This window comes from Artemia sp. Qi Xiang Cuo, chromosome 2, assembly GCF_049724085.1.
Source record: "Artemia sp. Qi Xiang Cuo chromosome 2, ASM4972408v1, whole genome shotgun sequence".
Lineage (NCBI taxonomy): Eukaryota > Metazoa > Arthropoda > Branchiopoda > Anostraca > Artemiidae > Artemia > Artemia sp. Qi Xiang Cuo.
The window spans coordinates 8,581,304-8,604,147 of record NC_142795.1 but is presented as its reverse complement, the minus strand read 5'-3'; the positions used below and the strand labels follow the sequence as shown (position 1 = coordinate 8,604,147).

Sequence of the window (22,844 nt, the reverse complement as noted above, 5' to 3'; positions counted from 1 at the left end):
TTAGCTATGTAAAGAAAGTAATGATGTAATTACACCTGCACAAAAGGGTGGGGGCTTAATTCCCACCCTCCGCCCATCGATGTCTCATCCAAAGAACTCCTATCCCTATCTTTGAGAGGGGTTCCGCTCTTCAAAGGAGAAAGCCTTGTATTCCCTTTTCGGATTGAACCTATGTGTACTTATGATGTCATTCACCCACAAAAGAAGAACTTAATTTGGAAGGGGGTATCCTATTATCTAATGCAAACATAGCATAAAAAAAGCAATTTAAACTTTTTATTTTTTTTTCTGTTCAATAACATATTTATAATACCAATTAAAGAAATCCTTTTTAGCAAATATTAATTTTTTATTGGGGGGGGGGGGTGTAAATAAATTATTATGGCCGGTGGGGTATTTTTGTAATAGTAAAGTTGAGGTTGTTTAGTTGCAAGGTTTGTAGTGCCAATTATAATGTACGATTCTATTAGTTGTTTTATTATTTATTTGGTCTTGTGTTATTTTAATGTATTTTTTCCACCCCTCGGACAAGTTTTTTACTTCTCAGGATGGCTCTTAATACTGTTGCTGTTGTTTTGTATAAAAAATATCTCTCTATCTGTTTTGTTGTTTGGGATTTAATGGATGCTACCGCTGGATTGAATGTGAAAAGTTGTCGTGTTTTTATTGCGTCTGTTACGTTTCATCTGGCTCGTGTAAAAAAAAAAAATTGGTTATGCGTAAAAAAAATAAGAGAATGACTTTTTTTCCTGGGCATTTTTATGACTTTCAAAGATATTCAAACTTTTTTGTTTTGAAAGGTCGTTGATAGATTCTTTATGAAATCTAAGGTTCCAGCACTAAAAGTGCTTAGCTTAGTACTGAAAATACATCTTTTTTTAACGAAAAAGAAATGTCAGAAAAACAACTACATTTTCCAGTATTACACTTTGCAGCATTAAACGCATTACACTTGCATTACTTCGTTACACTTTGTAGTAACTGAATAAAAAAAACATGTTTTTTATTTAAATAAGACGTTTAAAAAAAAAAAACAAGTTTGTAGGATTCTGCAGCTCTGAGGATTTTTTCAACCATGTCATGAGGCGCACCTGGATCTGATTTTAGTGTCAAGAGAGAGTCCTGTCCATTTGGACCTAAATAAATACTTTCGAGGTCACTCACATTCAGTTGAAATACATTTGTTGACTTCACATAGTCGTTCTTCATGAAGCTCATAGACAGTTCCTTGATAAGAGATTCAGTCTCTAGTTTCAGGCGATAAAACAGTGGTTTGTCAGCTTGAAAAGCTACATTAAATTCAGTAAGCAATTCCAATGCAAAGGCAACAAATTTAAACATGCACTTTATGACTGGGTTCAGCTAGCAACCTAGCTGAATAAAAAACTTTCGGAATAAATTCTTATTGATAGATTCTTTATGAAATCTAAGGTTCCAGCGCTAAAAGTGCTTAGCTTAGTAATGAATTAGATTAGATTAATTAGATTAATTAATTAAATTAATTAGAGTGAGACTATATTTGTCAACACGGAAATAAAGTTTCATCTATCCAGTTAAGTGTCCGAGGCCCCCATTAGTAAATTTTTAAAGAAAATAAATTTAAATTGTACTAAATCTTGAATTTAATTTTTTTAGTCAGTTGAATTTTTATGTTTTTAGGACGAAGACTGATTTTAGTTCAGGAAAAGAGGGCTTATTAATAAAAGGTTCAAAGAACTGATTGGCTGACTGAAAAATACCTCCAGCAAATCGTTGAGCAGAAAAACCCGAACAGTTATCCTTTGTGAGTTAGTGTGAAAAGTTATATGATTAAAAAATAATAATAATGAAAAAATACTAATTTCATTGTTTTGTTAAACAAATCAAGGTTGTTTTTCGAAAATTGTAAAATCATATACGGATTGATTATTTTTATTTGTATGCTTTTTCGTTATCCGGGCTAGGTTATTAGGGAAAGGGTAGTCATGCTGGTGTTTTGCCCTCCATTGAAACAGGTGTTCGTGATGGCGTTAAAAGATATTCCCTGTATAATGGGTATTGGAAGTAAAAGTTGATAGTGCTCGCTAAAATTGTGAAACCGCTTTATGAAACTATTGAACGACTCTCTACGATTTTCCAGTGCCAAGCTATCTGTTCTGGGAAAAAAAAAGATGCTGTTTAGGCACAATGCTGTAGTAGCTGTCACTTTTCTTGATTTTCAAGCCAAAATATTTCCGTTGTTGTTCTAGCCAAGGAACAGAAAGTTTCATATATAGAGGTTTTGGACAAGGTGGTTCTAATGGTGTACTTTTTGTTTTGATCTGACTCTTTTTTTTAGGAGTTATGGGTTTTTATATTTCTTAACATTGGACGTGATCGTCTCTTACTAGGTTGCTAGATACTGCTGCAACCTGGACTAAGGTTCCAGCGCTAAAAATGCTTAGCTTAGTAATTAAAATACATTTTTAAACGAAAAAGAAATGTCAGAAAAACAACTACATTTTCCAGTATTACATTGACAATGTAATACTGACAATGTAATACATACATGAATTGACAATGTATAATTCTTGCAATAGAATTTTTATACTGAGCTTGAGTATCCTAGTTTTAGTTGTGATCTTGTCAGCCTTTATCAAACATTGATTAAAAATGTGAAAAACACGTTAAAAATAGTTTTGATACTTCAGTGTAAACGTATTTTTCTTAAAAGAAACTTACTTAAATTAACATAAGCTTGATATGAAGTTGGAATTTTCAATATGAAGACCTTCGCATTACTTAAAACTAAAAGTTTCCGAAGTTAATTCTAACACTGAAATAGAAACATTCTTAATAATATTTGTAATACGTCTTTGTAAATAGTTACCATGGTGCTACACCAATGATGATACTCTTCACGGGAATTACGGTACCGAATGTTCTACATTAAAAAATTTCCCGCTCCGTAAAATCGGTTCTAATAGACTATTTGTATTACCCTTACTCCATTTCTATCTACCTTAGTTCTGCCCTAGGAAGGATGAGTGATAGACTATCTATCAAAAAGTGAAATGACATCATTTTTCTACTATTCTGAAAAAGGCTGATGTCAGTTTTGCCTCTTACTCGGACTATCTGTCTTGGTCTTTTCTCCCATTAGCCATGGATCTCAACTCTTTTATCACAGTCCACCTAGTTGATTTTAATTCAGAATAAATTTTAATCCAAGTGATTGCTGTAGCAAAACTTGGTATAGGGCAATGTTTATCCCATGATTTGTTGGCCTTCTCGTTTATCCCATGGTTTGTTAGCCTTCTCGTTTATCCCATGATTTGTTGACCTTCTCGCATGGAATAGATGATTGCAGAAAGCTGCAAAAGAGTTGTTCTATTCTCTAAAGTTTTGACCTCTTCTGTTTGAGTAGATTAAATGGATCATTCGTTACGGATGTGGCGTTATTTGCTATGCTATCGCAGCTTTATCTTTTTTTATAGTCGGACCTCTTTTACACATCCGCAAAATGATTTAGGTAGTTGCGACCCTTTCAAAATAGAGTCTTGGGTAGGAATGGTGTTTCTTAGGTTCCTTTAAGAATGTCGTAAAATAAATGTCCTTAGAATGTTAAGAAGGGAGCTGGTGGCGATTGGGCACATCTTTAGTGAAAGAGGAATATTTTGTTTAATCTACCTCTGAAATCATTAACTTTAGATATATAATAATATGATCCTGTGTTAAGCAATTTTTATACAGCTGAAGAACTGCATTTTCAATTTTTATCCACAACAACCGAATCGAATATTCTTCCCATAAAAGAATTTTTTTACTGAACCACATCAAATATTACTGTCGACTCACCTTAGGCATTTGGTTAAGATAAGTTATTGCATCGTGATTGTATTGGGGGGGTGGGAGGATGCCAACCCTCAGAGCTCCACGCTTATAACCTTTGAATAAAAGGGTTTGAGCTCCTATGCATTTTGTCTACTACTATTACTGCTACTCTACTTCTACTATTACTATTGTCTACTACTACTAATAGCTGCAATTTTATAGGCGACAACGTCCTGGTTAATACTTACAGTGGTGTTGTCAAAATTTCTGATTTCGGAACTTCCAAACGTCTGGCTGGTTTATGTCCAAGCACAGGGACTTTTGCTGGAACTCTGCAATATATGGCACCAGAAGTCATTGACAAGGGGCAACGAGGATACGGACCCCCTGCTGATATCTGGTCGTTAGGTTGTACCATAGTTGAAATGGCCACGGGGAAACCCCCTTTTGTTGAGCTTGAATCAGCTCAGGCTGCTATATTCAAGGTATGGTTTTTCTGTAACTGAAAGGAGGAATTGTTTACTATTAAGTTTGTTTTGTACAGTATTGAGGGTCAGTCTATAGTGACTGGCATTAACTACTCTTGTTGATGGTTCATCTTAACTTACACGCTCAAAAGTAAAATACTCCCAAAAAATGATTTCTGAGATAACTTTGTCTGTCCCTGGCAACTGCAAAAAAGTTATTGTATTGTGACACCAAGAAATAATAGTTGTAACTCCAATTATGTTGATCCTTGATATTGGAAGATAAATTAGTATGGTCATCAGATGTATAATAAATATTTCCCGGGCATTGTAACATTGCCTCTATTGTACGTCTATGGTTTATATGTTTATTTCTTTTAATATTATGAGCTGTATGTTACAGCCCTGGGGTTACTTCGCTTGTAGAGCCGTGGTTAGTACTTACATATGGGCCTATTAATCGAATAACTATCTGGAAGTAAGAAAGTCCTAGTCTGAGAACTAAAAAAGCCAGCGAGCATGATTTATGTCTTGGTGCTTGTCTCAGTTATTTTTGATGATGTACATTGAGTCATTTATATTTAGTATTGATTTTTTTTTTTTAAATAACTGACGACGCTGAACTCTTGATCAGGTTTAGACATTAATGAATATTGTGCACATTGTTTTATTGATTTAAGTTGTCACCCTGTTTCATTTTTTTTATATACTTTCTTTCATTCCTCCTTTTCTATTTGTGTTTGTAGATGTTGTGTTTCAACCTAATTGAAATTGAAAAAATTCAATTGTCTACTATAGTATCTGATAAAAAAAATTTCAGATTCCTGGTACCAGATTTCTTACTAAAAAGCTCTGTCTCCCATTTGGGTTTGTAATCAATAATCAATAAACCAGCCAAATTCTAAGCTGGATAGTTGCCAAGATTAACAAGCTGGATAATTAGCAAGAACTTTTGCCTTGTTTTGTTTATACCATCATTCAGTGGGTTGAAATATATGTGGATTTTCATATATTCTTTTTTAATTTTATCAATAATTTAAATTTTTTCTAATCTTCAAGAGGATCATTTCTTTGGTTTTCCATATTTCTTTTGTTTCTTTTTTTTTTTTTTTTTTTTTTAGGTCGGATATTACAAGATGCACCCTGAAATTCCATCAGAACTCTCAGATAAAGCGAAAAATTTTATACTTCGTTGTTTTGAACCTGATGCTGATAAGCGGGCTAGTGCTGCTTCTTTGCTTGAAGATCCGTTCCTCTCAGAGTGAGTTAAGGTTTAATCAAAACAATAACGTTTCTTAAAGACTAGTTGTCTCTACAACTCTTTTTTTGTTTCTTCTTCTTCCATTTTATAGTTATTGCTATGTTAGTATTATCTATTCCCAACTGTATCTAGGAGTAACAAAAGGATGTACCATATTTTGGAAAGATTCAATATTTCGAAGCATCTTGAGAGCCGGAAGAGGTTCTAGAAAACAGCCTGGGTCAATTGGTTCTAGGTATTTAGCCCCCTTTGGTGTTTACCCCCTTCCCCGGGAAAATACCCCCACGGAAAATAACCCCCGAGAAATCTCCCCTTGTGGAAAATACCCCTCCCCCGGAATTACCCCTGTGGGGGGGGGGATTTTGACTTTTTGTCCTAACTCTTTAAGAACGATTCCAGAAACACAGTGGCCGTTTAGTTAGAATAATAAGCTTTGTTTTAAAATTCTAAAAAAAATAAAAATAACTTTAGCGTAAAGAATAAGGTCTTGAGGATGGGGCAACCCGTTTCATATACGTAATAATTTCTGTTTGTTTTAAGATTTCATGTTTCTCCTTACTTTCAGTTGAAAAAACTTGTTTTTTATTTAATTTCTGATCGTTTTTAATAATACCAGGAAATCCGGTTCTCTCTCCGTGAAAAATTTGGTATTTGTGTATTATGCGCCACTCACTCAAGTTTACAGGAGGCCCGAGACGGTCAATCATTTGATCAAAAGCTTCCGTCAATCGATTGACGTGTGCTTCAATCAACTTTCAATTGACCCTTGAATCAACTCTTCAATCTTGACCAAAGCTAATTTCTAATTTCGTGTGGAATGTCATCTGCTGATGCTCCCGACTTGTTTTTCTGCTCGATTGACTTGTACTCGCAGTTGCAATTTGCTCTTAAAACATTAATTTACTTTTTTAGTTGGGAAACTGTATAATCTGGTTTCACTGTCTTTACAGTCCGCAATATCCTGTCAAGTGCCGCACTTTTCTTATTTCGGTTATAATAGTCTCTACTTTTAACTTTCCATAACTCAGGGTGGTTCCGATATAACTGTATTAATAAACAGATAAACTCGAGTTCCGTGTTTTTGCTTACTTCCCATGTCCCTTCCATTGTTGTTGGCGCGTAACTGACGCAATACTTGAACATAATTAGCTTAGACGGCCAGTCACCCTCGTCATTCAAACTTCTATCAATCACCGTCAACGCTTGACTCAAGCGTCAAACAGGCTCCTAGACTGTCAATCATGCTTGAATCAATCGATTGACGGAACCTTTTGATCAAAATGATTGACCATCTCGGGCCTCTACGATGTGTAAAACTCGAAAACAAACTGGTTTTTTTGTTAGTTTCTTCGTTATTTTAGAAACAAATTAGGGATATAGATTTGCACATTACGAGGAGGGGTAAAGTATAGCGGGTCTGCATGCAAAATGTGTTAGGTATAATTATTCTGCTTAATATGAAGTAAGAATTGTTTTCTGATTTCAAACTGTCCGAATACTTTACCCTCCCCCCTTATATGGAAATATATATCCCAAATTATATGTTTCCCATCTATTCTGTCACTTGTCTTTGTCTTGTCTCACACTAAGCTGAAAGGAACGAAAGAAGAAACTGGTTTGTTCTCGAGTTTTACACACCATAAACTTGAGTGAGTAGCGTATAATGCACAAGTACTAAAATTCCTTCCTCCTACGGAAAATAAAAAAAAAACTCAAATAGAATTCTCAAATTTGGAAAGCCTTATTTTCCACGAGGGGGGGGGGTATTTTCTGCAGAAGGGTAAACGCCGGGGGGGGGGGGTAAACGCCGGCCACCGGTCAATTTACCCCGGGCTCCTGATTTATTTTTTATCTTTAGGAAGCTGTACATATCGCAACCTGGGAGCAAAATTCTTCAACGGCTTAGAAACTGATTCTGAACAAAAAAATATTAAAGATTTTATGCGCTCCCTTTCAAACGCTCCATTGTCTAGTTTATAAAATTGCATCAGCTTATTGGGGATGGAAGGGGATTGGGATATGGTGGGATGAAGGAGAGGTGTACGTAGTTTTGTTGGCCTCAGAAGACTCGGTGCCGCAGTGCACCAGCTTCTTTTATTTATTTTTCTTTGCCGTCAGTAACAGTGAAAACAACTAGGATAAGTTATACAACTAGGAGTAAGTAAACAACTAGGATTAAGACTTTTTGTCAGAGGAAGTGTAATGGTAGTTGTTTTGTGTTTTTTGGGCCGTTCCGAACACGCTAATTTGCATCGGGACTTATTATGAATGAAATGAGGTAATATTTATTTTTGATTCGTTGGTGTTTTAGGAGGGTTTAACAGTTGTTAATAAAAACAAAATTATAATTTTTATCTGGGGAAAAGTGCTGACTGTGTTGATTGGGATAAAACTGAATTGTCTGTTGCTAAGAAACACAGGGTCGTGAAGTTTCCACGTAGACTGTTCAAAATGGCTGTTAAAACCTAATTTAATTGTTCTGGTATTTATAAATTGCCGCTTAGTTAAATGCGAATGCAAATCATTATTTTCGAAGTAGTGGTGCGTGGGAATTATTCGTCACTTGATAGTTTCTTTAAAAATTTGTTTTTTAATTTCGGTTGTAGCTTCTGCTGCAACCATGATGCGCAACATGAAAGGATAATCTAGATGACGTGTCTTTTGGATGGATAAGAGCCATATCCATTTGAAAAGTTGTACGAATTAGCCCGTAAGAAGGTAGGCTATGGTTGAATGCCCCTTATTAGAAATAAGTTAATATTGTTGGAGCTTTGTTTAGAGGTTGTCAAAGATAAAGCTTTGTGCCTGGTCGCATATGGAAGGAGTGTAGGCACGTGTTTTGGCCTAAGGTGGTTTAATGTTTATGAGCTTGTAGTGACAGTGGTCTAGAGAAAATGTCGCAGAGAGTAAGCAACCTATAAGAAGAAAACTTGCTTTTAAGCTCTTTTTTTCCACAAATGTTTCTTTTCTCCGTTTTACAAGTATTTTGTGTGACTGCGAAAGGACATGGTTTAAAGCTTCCAGATAATGACTAATCCAAAGAAACTCACTTGACCTTATACAACTGGTGGTCCAACCTAAATTAAGTATTTCTCCAATGTGCAATCCCAGACAGTTGGCCCGTGATATGTTTTTTTGATTTACTCTGCTTGCAGCCCGACAGGCTCTTTCACTGGTTTAGTATAGTTTGCAACTCTTGGTAACATAATATTCTTTTATGTATTTTTTTCTTTGCCTTTTCTTTTAGTGTGGGCTCAGATCACATCATCAATGTGCCACAAGCACTCAGGCATAACAGTCATACCTATTGACAAAATAAAGGAGATTTGTGAACAATATGTATTCCCCTTGGTTTTAACATCTCACTTGTCTTACAGAAGCAGAAAATTGAAATGACAAAAAGATTGTTGAAAAGTTTAGATGTATCGAAACTAATTTAAACCCAAATATTGCCTAATAATAATTTTGTTGTGTTAGGGCTTCATGACCTTTTTATTAGTAAAAGCAAGTGGCATAATCACTATAAGAATGTATACCGATTATTTTCTTTTAGGAAGAAGAAATTTTCGAAGCCTTCCTTGTCTCAAGATTTTAGTCGAAGTATTTCTGTCCCATTTTCACCAAGCTATCGGCCTGAAAGACAACTGAATCCAAGAGTGGCAGGTTCTGCTGAAGAAAAGTAAGTTGGAAATCTCAGATACCCTAGTGTTAATTATGTTTTAGGTGTTATACTTCTGAACCAGTGAGTAATAGGAAAAAGTGATGAATATTCATATGGTTGCATTTTGTGTTCGATCATGACTTTTTTCTTCTTTTTGTTCAATGAAAAATTATTAACATAATATTGACGAAAGTTACAGAAACGTGCTTAAGCGGTCGGACGTATCTTAACTAATACTAAATTTGATAGTAACTCAAGGGGAAAGATATCTACTAACGATATTTGTTATTCCTGGTGCCACTATTGGTCAAAATAGGAATTACAAAGATTTGCCGAGTTTTGGAATAATTAAGCAAGAAAAAAAAAGTTTTAATTTTAATAAAGCAGTGAAACAACAAATAACAAAATATTAACCCTTAATTAAAAATTACTCCGAATATTTTGGCCCCACGTCCGGGAGCCTTTCTCAGCGGAAAAAAAAGTTCTTTTAAAAAATAACACAGATAGAAATACAAGAACTAAACACACGAAGAGAGAGAGAAAAAAAATATAAATAAATAAGTAGGAAACAAATGTTTAATATGTGAGTTTGTTTCCTACTTATTTATATATATTTTTTCTCCCTCTCTTCGTGTGTTTAGTTGTTGTATTTCTATGTGTGCTATTTTTTATAAGAACATTTTTTGGTTTTTTTTCTTTTTTCCCGTTGAGAAAGGCTCCTGGACGTGGGGCCAAAATATTCGGAGTATTTTTTAACTAAGTGTTTATTTTTTGTTATTTATTGTTTCACTGCTTTATTAAAATTAAACCTTTTTTTTTCTTGCTTAATTTTTTCATTAATAGAAGACAGTGTGGTCTAAGAAATTATTTGCTATGTTTGGGGATTAGTAGTGCCATCTAAAAGGAATGAACTGCCACTGTTAGCCATATTCTGATCCAAGGAATCCGCATAAATTTTATTCCCCAGTAGTATGACATGTAAATAAACAGTTTTAGGGATTTCCTACAAAACTAAATAGCCTGTGACAGAAAAAAACGTATATACCATATCACATATACCACAATTATAGAAGAGAGACAATAGAAAGAGGAGAAGAGAAAACGAGGTTTTTTTTTATATAAAAAAAGCAAAATCTGACTTCCACCCCAGGGGAACAAAAATAAGTATTAAAAACTAAAAAAAAACACAGCAACGTGATATAAAGATAAGAAATGGAAGACAAAAAAAAAAATCAAACCGAAACCAATATATTCTAACAATTTTTTTAAAGTGCCTAACGAATAATGCTTTTTATCCTGTTCAGTTGGGGGGTTCCTTTCAATATGGCATGTAGTCAAGGGGTTGGAATCCAATCTGAATGAAGGATTGAGTGGAATTTGACTTACGAAGATGATAGTTAGATGTATGAAATATGGAAAGACTTGGAAAGTGCACATAACAAATATAAAATGATTCTAAATTTTGGTTTTAATTATTGGATTTAATTATTGGAGAAATGGCAACCAAACTATTTGGTTGCTAAGTCATTGGCTTCCTGACTGATATTTTTTGTTTTATCATAAGGCTTTGAAAACGGTTTCAGAAAAGAGGGAAAGTTGAGACGAGTATAATTGGGAAATAGCAGCAGAAAACTCAATTAAACAATGATGTAGGACTATCAGAAGCGTTTCTAAGATACTTTATGAGGATTTCTTTCCTTGTCTTGTCAGTGTTTCTATGAACTGCTGGAAACAAGAGATTCTTAGAAATCTCTTAGAAAATTCTTAGAAATTCTAAGAAACTCTGTGCCATGATTCTGCTAGAAGAAAAACTTCAAGTCGATAGACTTGATGAAATAAAATGTTCGTTACCAGCAATATAAATTTGATAAATACACTCAATCTATTATATGTTAGATTTATTGGTTCTTGTCAAACATAATGTCTAAGAATTAGATATTATAATCCTTAGGTCTACTAATAGAAATTTTTGATCGGTAGGCTTTAGATAATTAATAATTATAATAATTTGGAGTATTCATAAAAAATAAAATGCGTACACTACAAAAAAGACATAGCATTTAAGCGACTAATCACAATGTAACATTAACAATTGAAGTAAAATAAGAAGAGAAGAGGAAGGAGAAAAAAAGGAAAAAATACCTTGACTTGTACAGCATGAGACACCCAAAATACGCAAAAACATCGAAACCTTAATACAAACACATTTCCAGATATCCTCCTCAAAAAGCAAAAATAAAACAACTTAAACAGCTGAGAACAATGTATCAAATTAATAAATACCAAAAGAATCAAATTTCAACGATTTCCAGAATTCTGGTAAATATTCGCAAATTTTCCCTAAATTAGTAACTCATTCGCAAGTTTTCCCTAAATTAGAGGCCCCACATTGTGAGAAAACCTGATAAATTTGGGCATCGACAAACCTCGCCAGCAATCTCAAAGCTGAGTTGCAGCCGTGACATCCTTTCACTGTGGTTGAAGAGACAGCTCTGCACTTCTCAAGTCCCCCTCATAGTTAGCATTACACCCACAACAAAACTTTTTAGAATAGGTCCGCTAACTGTGGAAAAAAATATCAGGCTCTGTTCTTGCAGAAGCAGTAAAGGTGCTGTAATCAGCAAAGTGAGAATTTTAAGATGTCGCAAATGATTAAAAATGCAGATTTCTATTTTTAACCAAAAAATGAAGGCTATTTAGATAAATTATAAGCAACACTGGCCTGTAATATAAGTGTTTTTACTTTTATAACTTTAATAAATCAAATAATATTAACATTTTGATTACTAAATATCAGTATATGTACATTAAACTGACAATGCACATTCATTTGTATTTTTTTAATAAAGTGAAAATTTTGTTCTGGCCTTTGGAAGGCATAGGGTTTTTGGGCCCAACTTATATTAATTTCTGCTCGTTTTGAGTTTGACTCGGGTATTTATTGTAATTTCTGTTCGTTTTGGGTTTCATTTATTTATCGATGCTGATTTGTGGTAATTTTGAGCTTGGTAGATTATTTGATTTTATTTTTTCTCATTTTTTGTTTAATGGGGCTCTTTACTTTTCTTTGAAAAACTTATTTTGTGGAAAAAGTTTTTTTTTAATTAATTTCTGTTGGTTTTATATTGACATAGTCTTTTCAGGGAAACAGAAAATAACACTTTAAATCTTTTCGTTTTTTAAGACTTTATAGTTTGGCCTGCTATTTGTATGCTGGAGAAAAATTTTCAGCAATTTTTAACAACATACACCCTTTTTAAGAGCAGAAGTAGCCTCGAAAGTTTGAACATGATGCCCTCAGTCGTTCTTGGGATACTGCTGAGATGCCTTATTGGGAATTAACATTATTACAGTGCATTTTGATTTAATCTTAAGGCAATACTTAGTTTTTAAACATAATGGGCAAATGGGAGGGTGGAGTGGAAGGGGGATTAGTTGCCCTCCAACCACTTTCGACTATTAAAAGGAGCATCAGCCCTTTCTATTTTCAATCGAATGAGCTCCATTCGAAGTTTCCATGACAACTCCTTCGATACGAAGTGCCCTGGTCTAAACAACAACAACAGCAAAAAATAATACTAATCACTTTCGACCATAAAAAGGGCACTAGCCGTTTGAATTTCAAATCGAATGGGCCCTTTTCTGAAGTTTCTACGACAACGCCGTCTATAAAACCTTATATGCCCCAGGGCATAACTTAAAACCCTTGCCATGAAGGCTATGGCGGAATATCCTCCTCAAAAAACATATTTTCTATCTGTAAATCAACTACGCTGAACAAAATGGCTATCTCAAAAATTTTATTGGATGTGTTTGGGGGAATGTGGGGTGTGGGGGGGGGCTAGTTGCCCTCCAATCACTTTCGACTATTAAAAAGGGCACTAGCCCTTTGAATTTCCAATCGAATGAGCTGTTTCTAAGTTTTTACAACAACGCTTTCTATAAAAACATTATGTGCCCCCTGGGCATAACTTAAAACCCTTGCCCTGAGGGTTGTGGGGGAGTGTCCTCCTCAAAAACACATTGTCTGTCTGGAAATCAACTCCGCTGAACGAAATGGATATCTCCAAATTTTGATTGGATGTGTTTGTGGGAATGATGGGCATGGGGGGCTAGTTGCCCACCAATCACTTTGAACTATTAAAAAGGGCAATAACCCTTTGAATTGCAAATTTAATTAGCATTTTGTGAAGTTTTTACAACAATCCCTTCTATGAAAACTTTAAATGCCCCCAGGGCATAACTTAAAACCCTTGCCATGAGGGCTGTGGAGGAGTGTCCTCCTCAAAAACATATTTACTATCGGGAAATCAACTACGCTGAACAAAATGGCTATCTCAAAATTTGGATTGGATGTATTTGGGGGAATGATGGGCGTGGGGGGGGGGGGGGCTTGTTGCCCTCCAAACACTTTTGACTATTAAAAAGGGCACTAGCCCTTTGAATTTCCAATCGAATGAGGCTTTTTTGAAGTTTCTACGACTTTTTGAAGCCTTCTATAAAAACCTTATATGCTCCCAGGGCATAACTTAAAACCCTCGCTCTGAGGGGTGTGGGGGAGTCTCCTCCTCAAAAACACATTTTCTATCTTAAAATCAACTACGCTGACCAAAAGCTCTATCTCAAAATTTTGATTGGATGGTTTGGGGGGACTGCGGGGCATGGGGGGGGGCTAGTTGCCCTCCAATCACTTTCGACTATTAAAAAGGCGCACTAGCCCTTTGAATTTCCAATCGAATGAGCCCTTTTTGAAGTTTCTACGACCACACCTTCTATAAAAGCCTTAGATGTCCTCAGGGCACAACATAGAACCTGTACGCTGAGGGTTGTGGAGGACTGTCCTCCTTAAAAACATATTTTATATCTGGAAATCAAATACGTTGAACAAAATGGCTATCTCACAATTTTGATTGGTTGTGTTTGGGGGAAAGGTGGGCGTGGGGGGGGGGGGGGGGCTAGTTGCCCTCCAATCACTTTCGACTACTAAAAAGGGCACCCGCCCATTGAATTTTCAATCAATATGAGGCTTTTTTGAAGTTTCTATGACAACGCCTTCTATAAAAACCTTATATGCTCCTGGGGCATAACTAAAAACCCTCGCTCTGAGAGTTTTGGGGGAGTCTCCTCCTCAAAAACACATTTTCTATTTAGAAATCATTTCTGATGAAGAAAATTGCTATATCTAAATGTTAAGTTGACGCATATTACGGAATGCTGGGCGTGGTCGGGGGGCTAGGTTCACTTCATTCAATATTGACCAATTAAAAAGACACTATCCCTTGGGATTTCCAATCAAATGAGCCTTTTTTGACGTTTCTACGACAACAACTTCTATAAAAACCTTATAGCCCCCAGGGCATAACTGAAAACCCTTGCCCTGAGGGTTGTGGGGGAGTGTTCTCCTCAAAAACATATTTTCTATCTTGAAATCAACTACGCTGAACAAATTGGATATCTCACAATTTTGATTGGATATGTTTGGGGGAATGATGGGCGTGGGGGGGCTAGTTGCCCTCCAATCACTTTTGACTATTTAAAAGGGCACTAGCCCTTTGTATTACCAATAGAAAGAAATTACCAATCGAAAGCCTGTTTTGAAGTGTCTATGACAACGCCGTCAGTCAAAACCTTGTTTTCCCCAGGGCATAGCTTAAAACCCTAGCCTCGATGGTTTCAGGGGAGTGTTGTCCTCAAAAACAAATTTTCATTCGGCAATCAACTACACTGAACAAAATGGGTATCTCAAAATTTTAATTGGATGTGTTTGGGGGAGTGATTGGCGCGAGGGGGGGGGGGCTATTTGCCCTCCAATCACTTTTGACGAATAGAAGAGGAACTAGAATTCACGATATCTAGTTGAATGGTCTCCTTTTAAAATCTCTTTGCTGATCTCTTCTATATGGAGTACCCTGCTACAAAGCAAAAATAATAATAAACTGTGGAGTTTGTCAACATTAATCATACGTGCCCTCAGGGCATAAATAAAAACCCTTGCCCCGAGGGTTCTGGGGGAGTGTCCTCCTCAAAAACATATTTTCTATCTGGAAATCAACTACGCTGAACAAAATGGCTATCTCAAAATTTTGATTGGATATGTTTGGGGGAATAATGGGCGTGGGGGGGCGGGGGGCTAGTTGCCCTCCAATCACTTTTGACTATTAAAAAGGGCACTAGCCCTTTGAATTTCCAATTGGTTGAGTCTTTATTGAAGTTTCTACGACAATACGTTAGATAAAAACCTTACATGCCCCCAGGGCATAATTTAAAACTCTTTCTTAGAGGGTTGCGGGCGAGTGTCCTCCTCAAAAACCTATTTTCTATCTGGAAATCAAATACGTTGAACAAAATGGCTATCTCACAATTTTGATTGGATGTAAATAATTTCTTAAACCACATTGGCCTGACATCACATAAAGAAAGAAAAACGAGCAAAAATGGGGTTTTTATAGGCCAAATGAAAATACTGAATAAACAAAGCGAATATTTCGAGAGGACAAACGCCTCTCTTCTTCAGTGCGAAACGAAATAATGTAACCAAGGAAAGTGCCAAAGAAGAAAAAACAACAAAAAACAAACGCGGAAATTCAATGTGAAAAGAACCAAAAAAACAAAGAAAAAACCAACAACTTAAAACATGAACAAAACTAAATAAAATCCGGAAATTAAAACAAAATACCTAACAACCATAAGAGTGAGTTATTCGCTAGTATCCAAAATTTGCAAAAAACTCCAAAAAAAAGAACTATCATTAACGAATACTAGCGAACAACTGACAAAGAAAAGGAAACAATTCATTCACTCAAAAAACAAAACGAACCAGCAATTAATTAAGTTGGAGAACTATGTCATTTGATTTCGGATTTTAATTAATGCATTTCTTGCAGACACCCTGCAAGAAAAGGGTTTTTGAGGAGTGTCCTCTTCAAACAGATATTTTCTATCTGGAAATCAGCTATGCTCACAAAATGGCTGTCTACACATTTTTTGGAAAGGTGGGGGGACAAATTAGGGTTGTGGGGGGGGGGCTATTTTCCCTCCAATTACTTTCTAATATTAAAAAGTTTAGTAGCCTTTTGAAATTTCATTTGAATGTTCTTGTTTGGAAGTTTTTACGACAACGCCTTCTATAAAAAACCTTATATGACCCCAGGGCATAACTTAAAACTCTCGCCCCGAGGGTTGCTGGGGAGTGTCCTCCTCAAAAAGATATTTTCTATCTGGAAATCAGATACGCTGACAAAATGTTTATCTCAAAATTTTGATTGGATGTGTTTGGGGGAAGGATGGGCCCGGGGGGGGGCTAGTTTCCCTCCAATCACTTTCGACTATTAAAAAAGGCACTAGCCCTTTGAATTTCCAATCGAATGAGCCCGTTTTGAAGTTTCTACGACAACGCCTTCTATAAAAGCTTTATATGTCCCCAGGGCATAACTTAAAACCCTTGCGCTGAGGGTTGTGGGGGACTGTCCTCAAAAACCTATTTTCTATCTGGAAATCAAATACGTTGAACCAAATCGCTATCTCACAGTTTTGATTGGATGTGTTTGGGGGAAAGATGGGCGTGGGGGGGGCTATTTGCCCTCCAATCACTTTCGACTACTAAAAAGGGCACTAGTCCTTTGAATTTCCAATCAATATGAGGCTTTTTTGAAGTTTCTGTGACAACGCCTTCTATAAAAACCTTATATGCTCCCGGGGCATAACTTAAAACCCTCACTCTGAGGGTTGTGGGGGAGTGTCTTCCTCAAAAACATATTTTCTATTTGGAAATCAACAAGGCTGAACAAAATGGCTATCTCAAACTTTTGATTGGAAGTGTGTGAGGAAATAATGGACGGGGGGGGGGGATGGTGGCCCTCTAATCACTTTTAACTATTAAAAAGGGCACTAGCCCTCTGAATTTCCAATCGAATGAGCATTTTTTGAACTTTCTACGACAACGCCTTCTATAAAAACCTTATATGCCCCAGGGCATAATTTAAAACTCTTGCCATCGAATGAGCCTTTTTTGAACTTTCTAGGACAACGCCTTCCATAAAAACCTTATATGCCCCCAGGGCATAACTGAAAACCGTTACCCTGAGGGTTTTGGGGGAGCGTCCTCCTCAAAAACATATTTTCCGTTGTGCAATCAACTACGCTGAACAAAATGGCTATCTCACAATTTTGATTGGATGTGTTTGGGGGAATGAGAGGCGTTGTCGGAGGGGGGACTAGTTGCCCTCCAATCGCTTTGGACTATTAAAAAGGGCACTAGCCCTTTGAATTTCCAATCAAATAAACCTATTTTAAAGTTTTTACGACAACGTCTTCTATAAAAACCTTATATGACCCCAGGGCCTTATTTAAAAACCTTGCCCTGAGGGATTTGGGGGAGTGTCCTCCTCAAAAACAAAGTTGGTATCTGGAAATCAACTACGCTGAACAAAATAGGTATCTCAAAATTTCGATTGAATGTGTTTGGCGGAATGATTGGCGTGCGGGGGGGGGGCTAGTTGCCCTCCAATCACTTTCGACGATTAAAAAGGGCACTAGAAGTCTCGATTTCCAATCGAATGAACCCCTTTGGAGTCTCTACGACGACCCCTTCTATATGAAGTGCCCTGCTTTAAAGGAAAAAAATAATAAACTGTACATTGTGTCAACATTGATCTTATATGCCCTCAGGGTATAACTTAAAACCTTTGCTCCGAGGGCTTTGGGGGAATGTTCTCCTCAAAAACAAATTTTCTATCTGGAAATCAACTACGCTGTACAAAAGTTCAAAATTTTGATTGGATATGTTTGGGGGAATAATGGGCAAAGGGGGGGCTAGCTGCCCTCCAATCACTTTCGACTAATAAAAAGGGCACTAGCCACTCCAATTTCCAATCGAATGAGCCGTTTTCGAAGTTTCTACGACAACTCCTTCCATATGAAGTGCCCGGGTACGGAGAGAAAAAAACACATTGTTCCCACATCGTTCTTTACTTAGGCAGAGCGCTAGCGCTGCCTATGATACTACAACGAACAAGGGCTTGGGTGATGTTATTTCGAGTAAATGGTTATCAAGCATCGAGGAAAAACAGCCAAAAACCACCTCAATATCCACAGAATAATTGGTAGGCTAAGTCGTGATTAATGACAAATGAAACTCAGAGAGGAAAGAAAATAACAAAATGAAAAATAAAATAAAAAAAAGGGGAAAAAACGAGGAGTTTGCCAGCCAGTGGCGAACCATGAAGAAGAAGAAACAAGCAAATATTCCGACAAGGACCTCCGCCAAGTCGTCCTCAGTGCTAAACAAAAAAGAAAGTAAAGAAAAAAGAAACCAACGAAAATCGAACCTTTAGAAGTTTGCTTGACAACAACAAAACAAAAACTAAATAAGAACCAGGTTGGAATCAATGAAAAAGAAATTTACCAAGATGATTGAGCAATAATCCTTTGTTTTGCTATAGCTTTAGCTGGTCTACAAATTCGGTCATTATTTGATGTGCAAATAGGTTCTCTCAAGTTAGACTGCGCGAAAATATTGATTGAGTCCTTCAAAATTAAATTGTTATAAATTGGGCTTAATGAAGATATTTACGTGATTAATGAGTATAATGAACAAAATAATGTATGACTTTAGACAAAAGAACATTCCATCCAATAAAATTATAAATTGACTGTAAAAAATCAGTAAACAAAAAAAAAAATACCACGTGTAATCAGTAAGGTTTTATATCTTTGGAAAGGTATGGGCGAAAGTAAAGTAGCCAGACATTGTTATTACCCGAAAGGATCGTAGGTCTGCTTTTTACGTTGTTTTTTTTATCCGTTTTAAATCTGGAAGATATTCCATCCAATAAAATTATAAATTGACTGTAAAAAATCAGTAAACAAAAAAAAAGTCTGGAAGAATAGGAAGATAAGTCTGCAAACCAAGATTAGAATCTTAGAAGCTACAGTGATGACAGTGGTCAAATATGGCTCTGAAGCATGGACGCTCCGAAAAGCGGATGAAGATTTGCTAAGATGTTTTCCAGAGAAATTGCTTAAGGATTGTTCTGGGTACCTGGCTGACTGACCGTATTTCAAACAATTGGCTATATGAAAAATGTGGTTCAATACCACTTTCTAGGTCTATAATGAAAGAAAAGTTGAGGTGGTTAGGGCACGTTATGCGGATGAAGGATGACAGATTGCCGAAGATTGTTCTTTTCGGCCAACCATCTAGGGCTAAACGGAAAGCAGGTCGTCCCCGTCTGGGGTGGGAGGAAGTCATAAATAAAGATTTAAAGAAAATGGGAACTTCGTGGGCGGCTGTAAAAAGGGAGGCTTTGAATAGATTGGGGTGGAGGAGGAGCGTGCGTAGCTGTGTTGGCCTCAGGCGGCTTGGTGCTGCGATGAGTTGTTAGTAGTAGTAGTAGTAGTAGTTTTAAATCTTAATGAAGATTTTATATGTAATTGAAGTAAAGATGATTCTATGTATTTTTTTATTTGTCGATTGTTAATCTTTTATGTAGTGTCGTAATTTTGTCGAAATCCTAGGGCACAGGGGAGGGGGTCAAATTTGAAGTCAATTTTGCTAAATCAAGTGAAAATGACATTGAAAATAAAAAAAATGAGCCATAGAGTACTATAAAGGTAAAGATATGCTAAAGAAAACCGACCCGTTTCTGTGGATGCTTGAATTACGCATGCTTATCTTAGTTTCGAAAAGATTTTTAAATAAACTTAATTTCAGCTGGGGGGGGCAAGAAAGGTTTTGGAGGGGGCAGTTGCCCCTCTGCCCCGTAGAAAATTAGGCCCCTGCTTTTTGGCAAAATACAAATACGTAAAGACAACCCGTAGACGCTTCTACAATTTTGTGACCTTTTTTTCCAAATTTCCCCTTCCTCTCATTTCTCTCCCCCTTCCTCCCCATTCCTTGAATTCTTTATCCGCTTTGGTTTTCTTTTTCTAGCTCCTTTTGTGTATTGATCTTTCTTCAGGATATGATTTGAATTACTCTTGTTGAGACATGCCAATAAGTCCTTAGCTGGGATTTTCTTCTTTAGTCAAACATTCTCACATGTCTCGGGAAAGGCTTGGATGTATAGAAGAGATTCAAAATTAGATCATTTTTCAGAATTCAGAATATGTGTTAGATAATTCCGAGTATCATTAACTAAGCTATTTAAATCTAAGCTTTTGAATAATAACGTTAAGTTCACTCAGGAGTAGTTTCGTTTGTTGGGACAATTGAATTGCCGACTTCAGCAACCTTAGCGCCTCTCTCGACATTTAATAGAGTAGAACGAATTATATGTTTATTGGGAAACTAGAATACTATTTTTAATTAACAATTTAAATAACAACAAAGCCATGAAAGACCCAGTGATTATTTAATTGAAAAGTGATTCATTGCTGTCAAATCGGACGACTTAAATATCGCCAAAGTGCAACAGACGACCCTGTGATGAAGCCAACTTTATTCGTGGTAGTTTTCTCGTTAAACCCATGCCTACCCTGCTCACCTTCCTTACGGGTGTGTCGTTCATTCATTATAGAAGGAAGTGCAGAATGAACTTTATTTATATTGGTGTCGGTTCCATAAACAATCGGTATGTTTTACTCCAAACTCTTTGTTGCTGCGTATTAAATTATTTCTATGCTTATTATGGTGAGTTCCGTCGATTCGTATTGTAAAACACCATTTTAACTATTACTTCCTATTTTTGAAGTTCTGTCGAGTAAGATTTTGTTTAGTCAATAGTCTAATTCATATTCTGGTGTACCATTTTGTAGAAATTAGCCTAGTCTGGCCTCAATGGTGCTGGTGGTCTCTTTGCTTCCCACTTTTTCTTTGAACTTCAAGTTCAGATGCAGATTTGACTCTGGTATTTTTAATTTAAATAAAAATTATCTGTGCCATGTATGGGATTTTTTTTCGGGGGGGGGGTATCAGAAGGATTTTCGCTCCAAGGAAAGGGGGTCAGAAAAAATAGAGGTTTTTACCTCCCATGAACTTTGTCTAACAGTTTCATTTTTTTGCAAATATTTCATAGGCTAAATTACTATATAGTCAATATATGTTATATTGGGGGGGGGGGGCTCAAACCTGGTGACTCTTTTCCCTCCTGCATACAACCAGGAATCTATGGAGTTTGATTCATTAGTAGGATATATTTTTTATTTCTTTTGTTTAGCTTATGTTCATAAGGCCGTTTTGTTGTTTTCTGTGTATAGGTTTACGATGTTTCCTATCTGCTATTATCCCCCTTCACTTCAGTACGAACGTAGAATCTAAACAGTTAGATATATTAGTAAACATATTTCCTATTTCTTTTCTTTGTTTTAAATCCATAAGATAATCTTTTTATTTAAAAAAAATTGTGCTATAGTTTTCCTTCTTTTTTCATTTTAATTTTGATTATTTCAATTTTCTTTTTAGTTGCACTAAAACGAGCCCGAATACGACAGCAACACCAAATAGCCCAGCTCTTTCCCCAATTGTCATGCCTTCGCCAGTTATGCCCCCGTTCTTGTCATCCACAAGGTGCTTCTTTATTTTATTTACTTGTCTGTTAACCCAAATTTTTAGCTGTGCAATTTGACATAAGTTTTAAACAAGTGTTATTTCATCTAAGTTTTAAACGAGCTCATTGATATCTAGAATCTAAAACTGGTCTCATCGTTTGTCACTACCTTGACAAAAACATGATAACTGCTCTCATCATTTGTCACTATCCTGACAATAACATATCACTGCTCTCATCGTTTGTCACTATCTTGACAAACACATGATAACTGCTCTAATCTATAAGACATACATACATCGTATGTATGTTTTGTTTTATCATGTTGATAAAACAAGATAACTGCTCTAATTGTTTGTGAATATCTTGACAAGACATGATAACTGCTCTCATCGTTTGTCACTATCTTGACAAAAACATGATAGCTGTTCTCATCGTTTGTCATTATCTTGACAAAAACATTGCTATGTCTTCAATAAATTTGCTAGGTCTTTGAACACCAAAATATCAGATTTATTTTTCCCCTCATAATATTTACAACAAGGTTTATATCGAGACTGAAAACAAACAGAGCCAGGCACAAAATCAGACAAAGACAAGCGGGTGGTTTCATCCCGCTGTTGTAGGCGTCATAGATTACCCACCCGCGGCGGGTGTTACATATCCACTATACGGCATCTCTCCCTCGCTAGAACTTAGCTTGGTAAAATTCTGTCTTTTTACGGGGCGGCTAGATCTCCTATCAGAAATCAAGCGGTCAGTCCTCGGTAATTCTAGGGGACGTTCAGGGCTAGGTTATGGAGGAGAGATTTAGATTTCGGTTCTCGAGTTGTAAAAATAGTCCAATCTTCTTCCGTTGCTCGCTTTGGGCGAATTTGATCAATATGCCGTTTCCACAGTTTCCTTGGTTGTACTTCCACTTGGTAAATTACTGTTGATAGTTTTTTTTGCGATTTTTCCTTCAATCCATTCTCCTTTCTTTCCTCTTTTAAAATAAAGCGTGTATACGGTTTGACCGATCTTAAACACTCGTGGTGGATCATTTCCATCTATTAATTCCGGCAAAGCTTTCTTCTATTTTAAAATATCAAGTCGTGTTCGCAAATTTCTTACCATAAAATATTCAGATGGTGTTTTCCTTCATTCTAGAGGTGTTGTTCTATAAGTAAGAAGAATTC

The 22,844-nt window shown here is 36.2% G+C and overlaps 1 protein-coding gene across 2 annotated transcripts in view; it reads left to right on the top strand.

Moving 5' to 3' along the window:
* Ask1 (apoptotic signal-regulating kinase 1) overlaps positions 1-22,844 on the top strand; it is a 154,242-nt gene that overhangs the window by 94,020 nt on the left and 37,378 nt on the right. For both annotated transcript variants that reach the window (XM_089098979.1, XM_089098971.1), the window contains exons 15-18: positions 4,015-4,277; positions 5,381-5,520; positions 9,074-9,199; positions 21,582-21,686. In XM_089098979.1, coding sequence (XP_088955105.1) covers positions 4,015-4,277; positions 5,381-5,520; positions 9,074-9,199; positions 21,582-21,686 — 634 coding nt within the window. The remainder of the gene's footprint in view (positions 1-4,014; positions 4,278-5,380; positions 5,521-9,073; positions 9,200-21,581; positions 21,687-22,844) is intronic.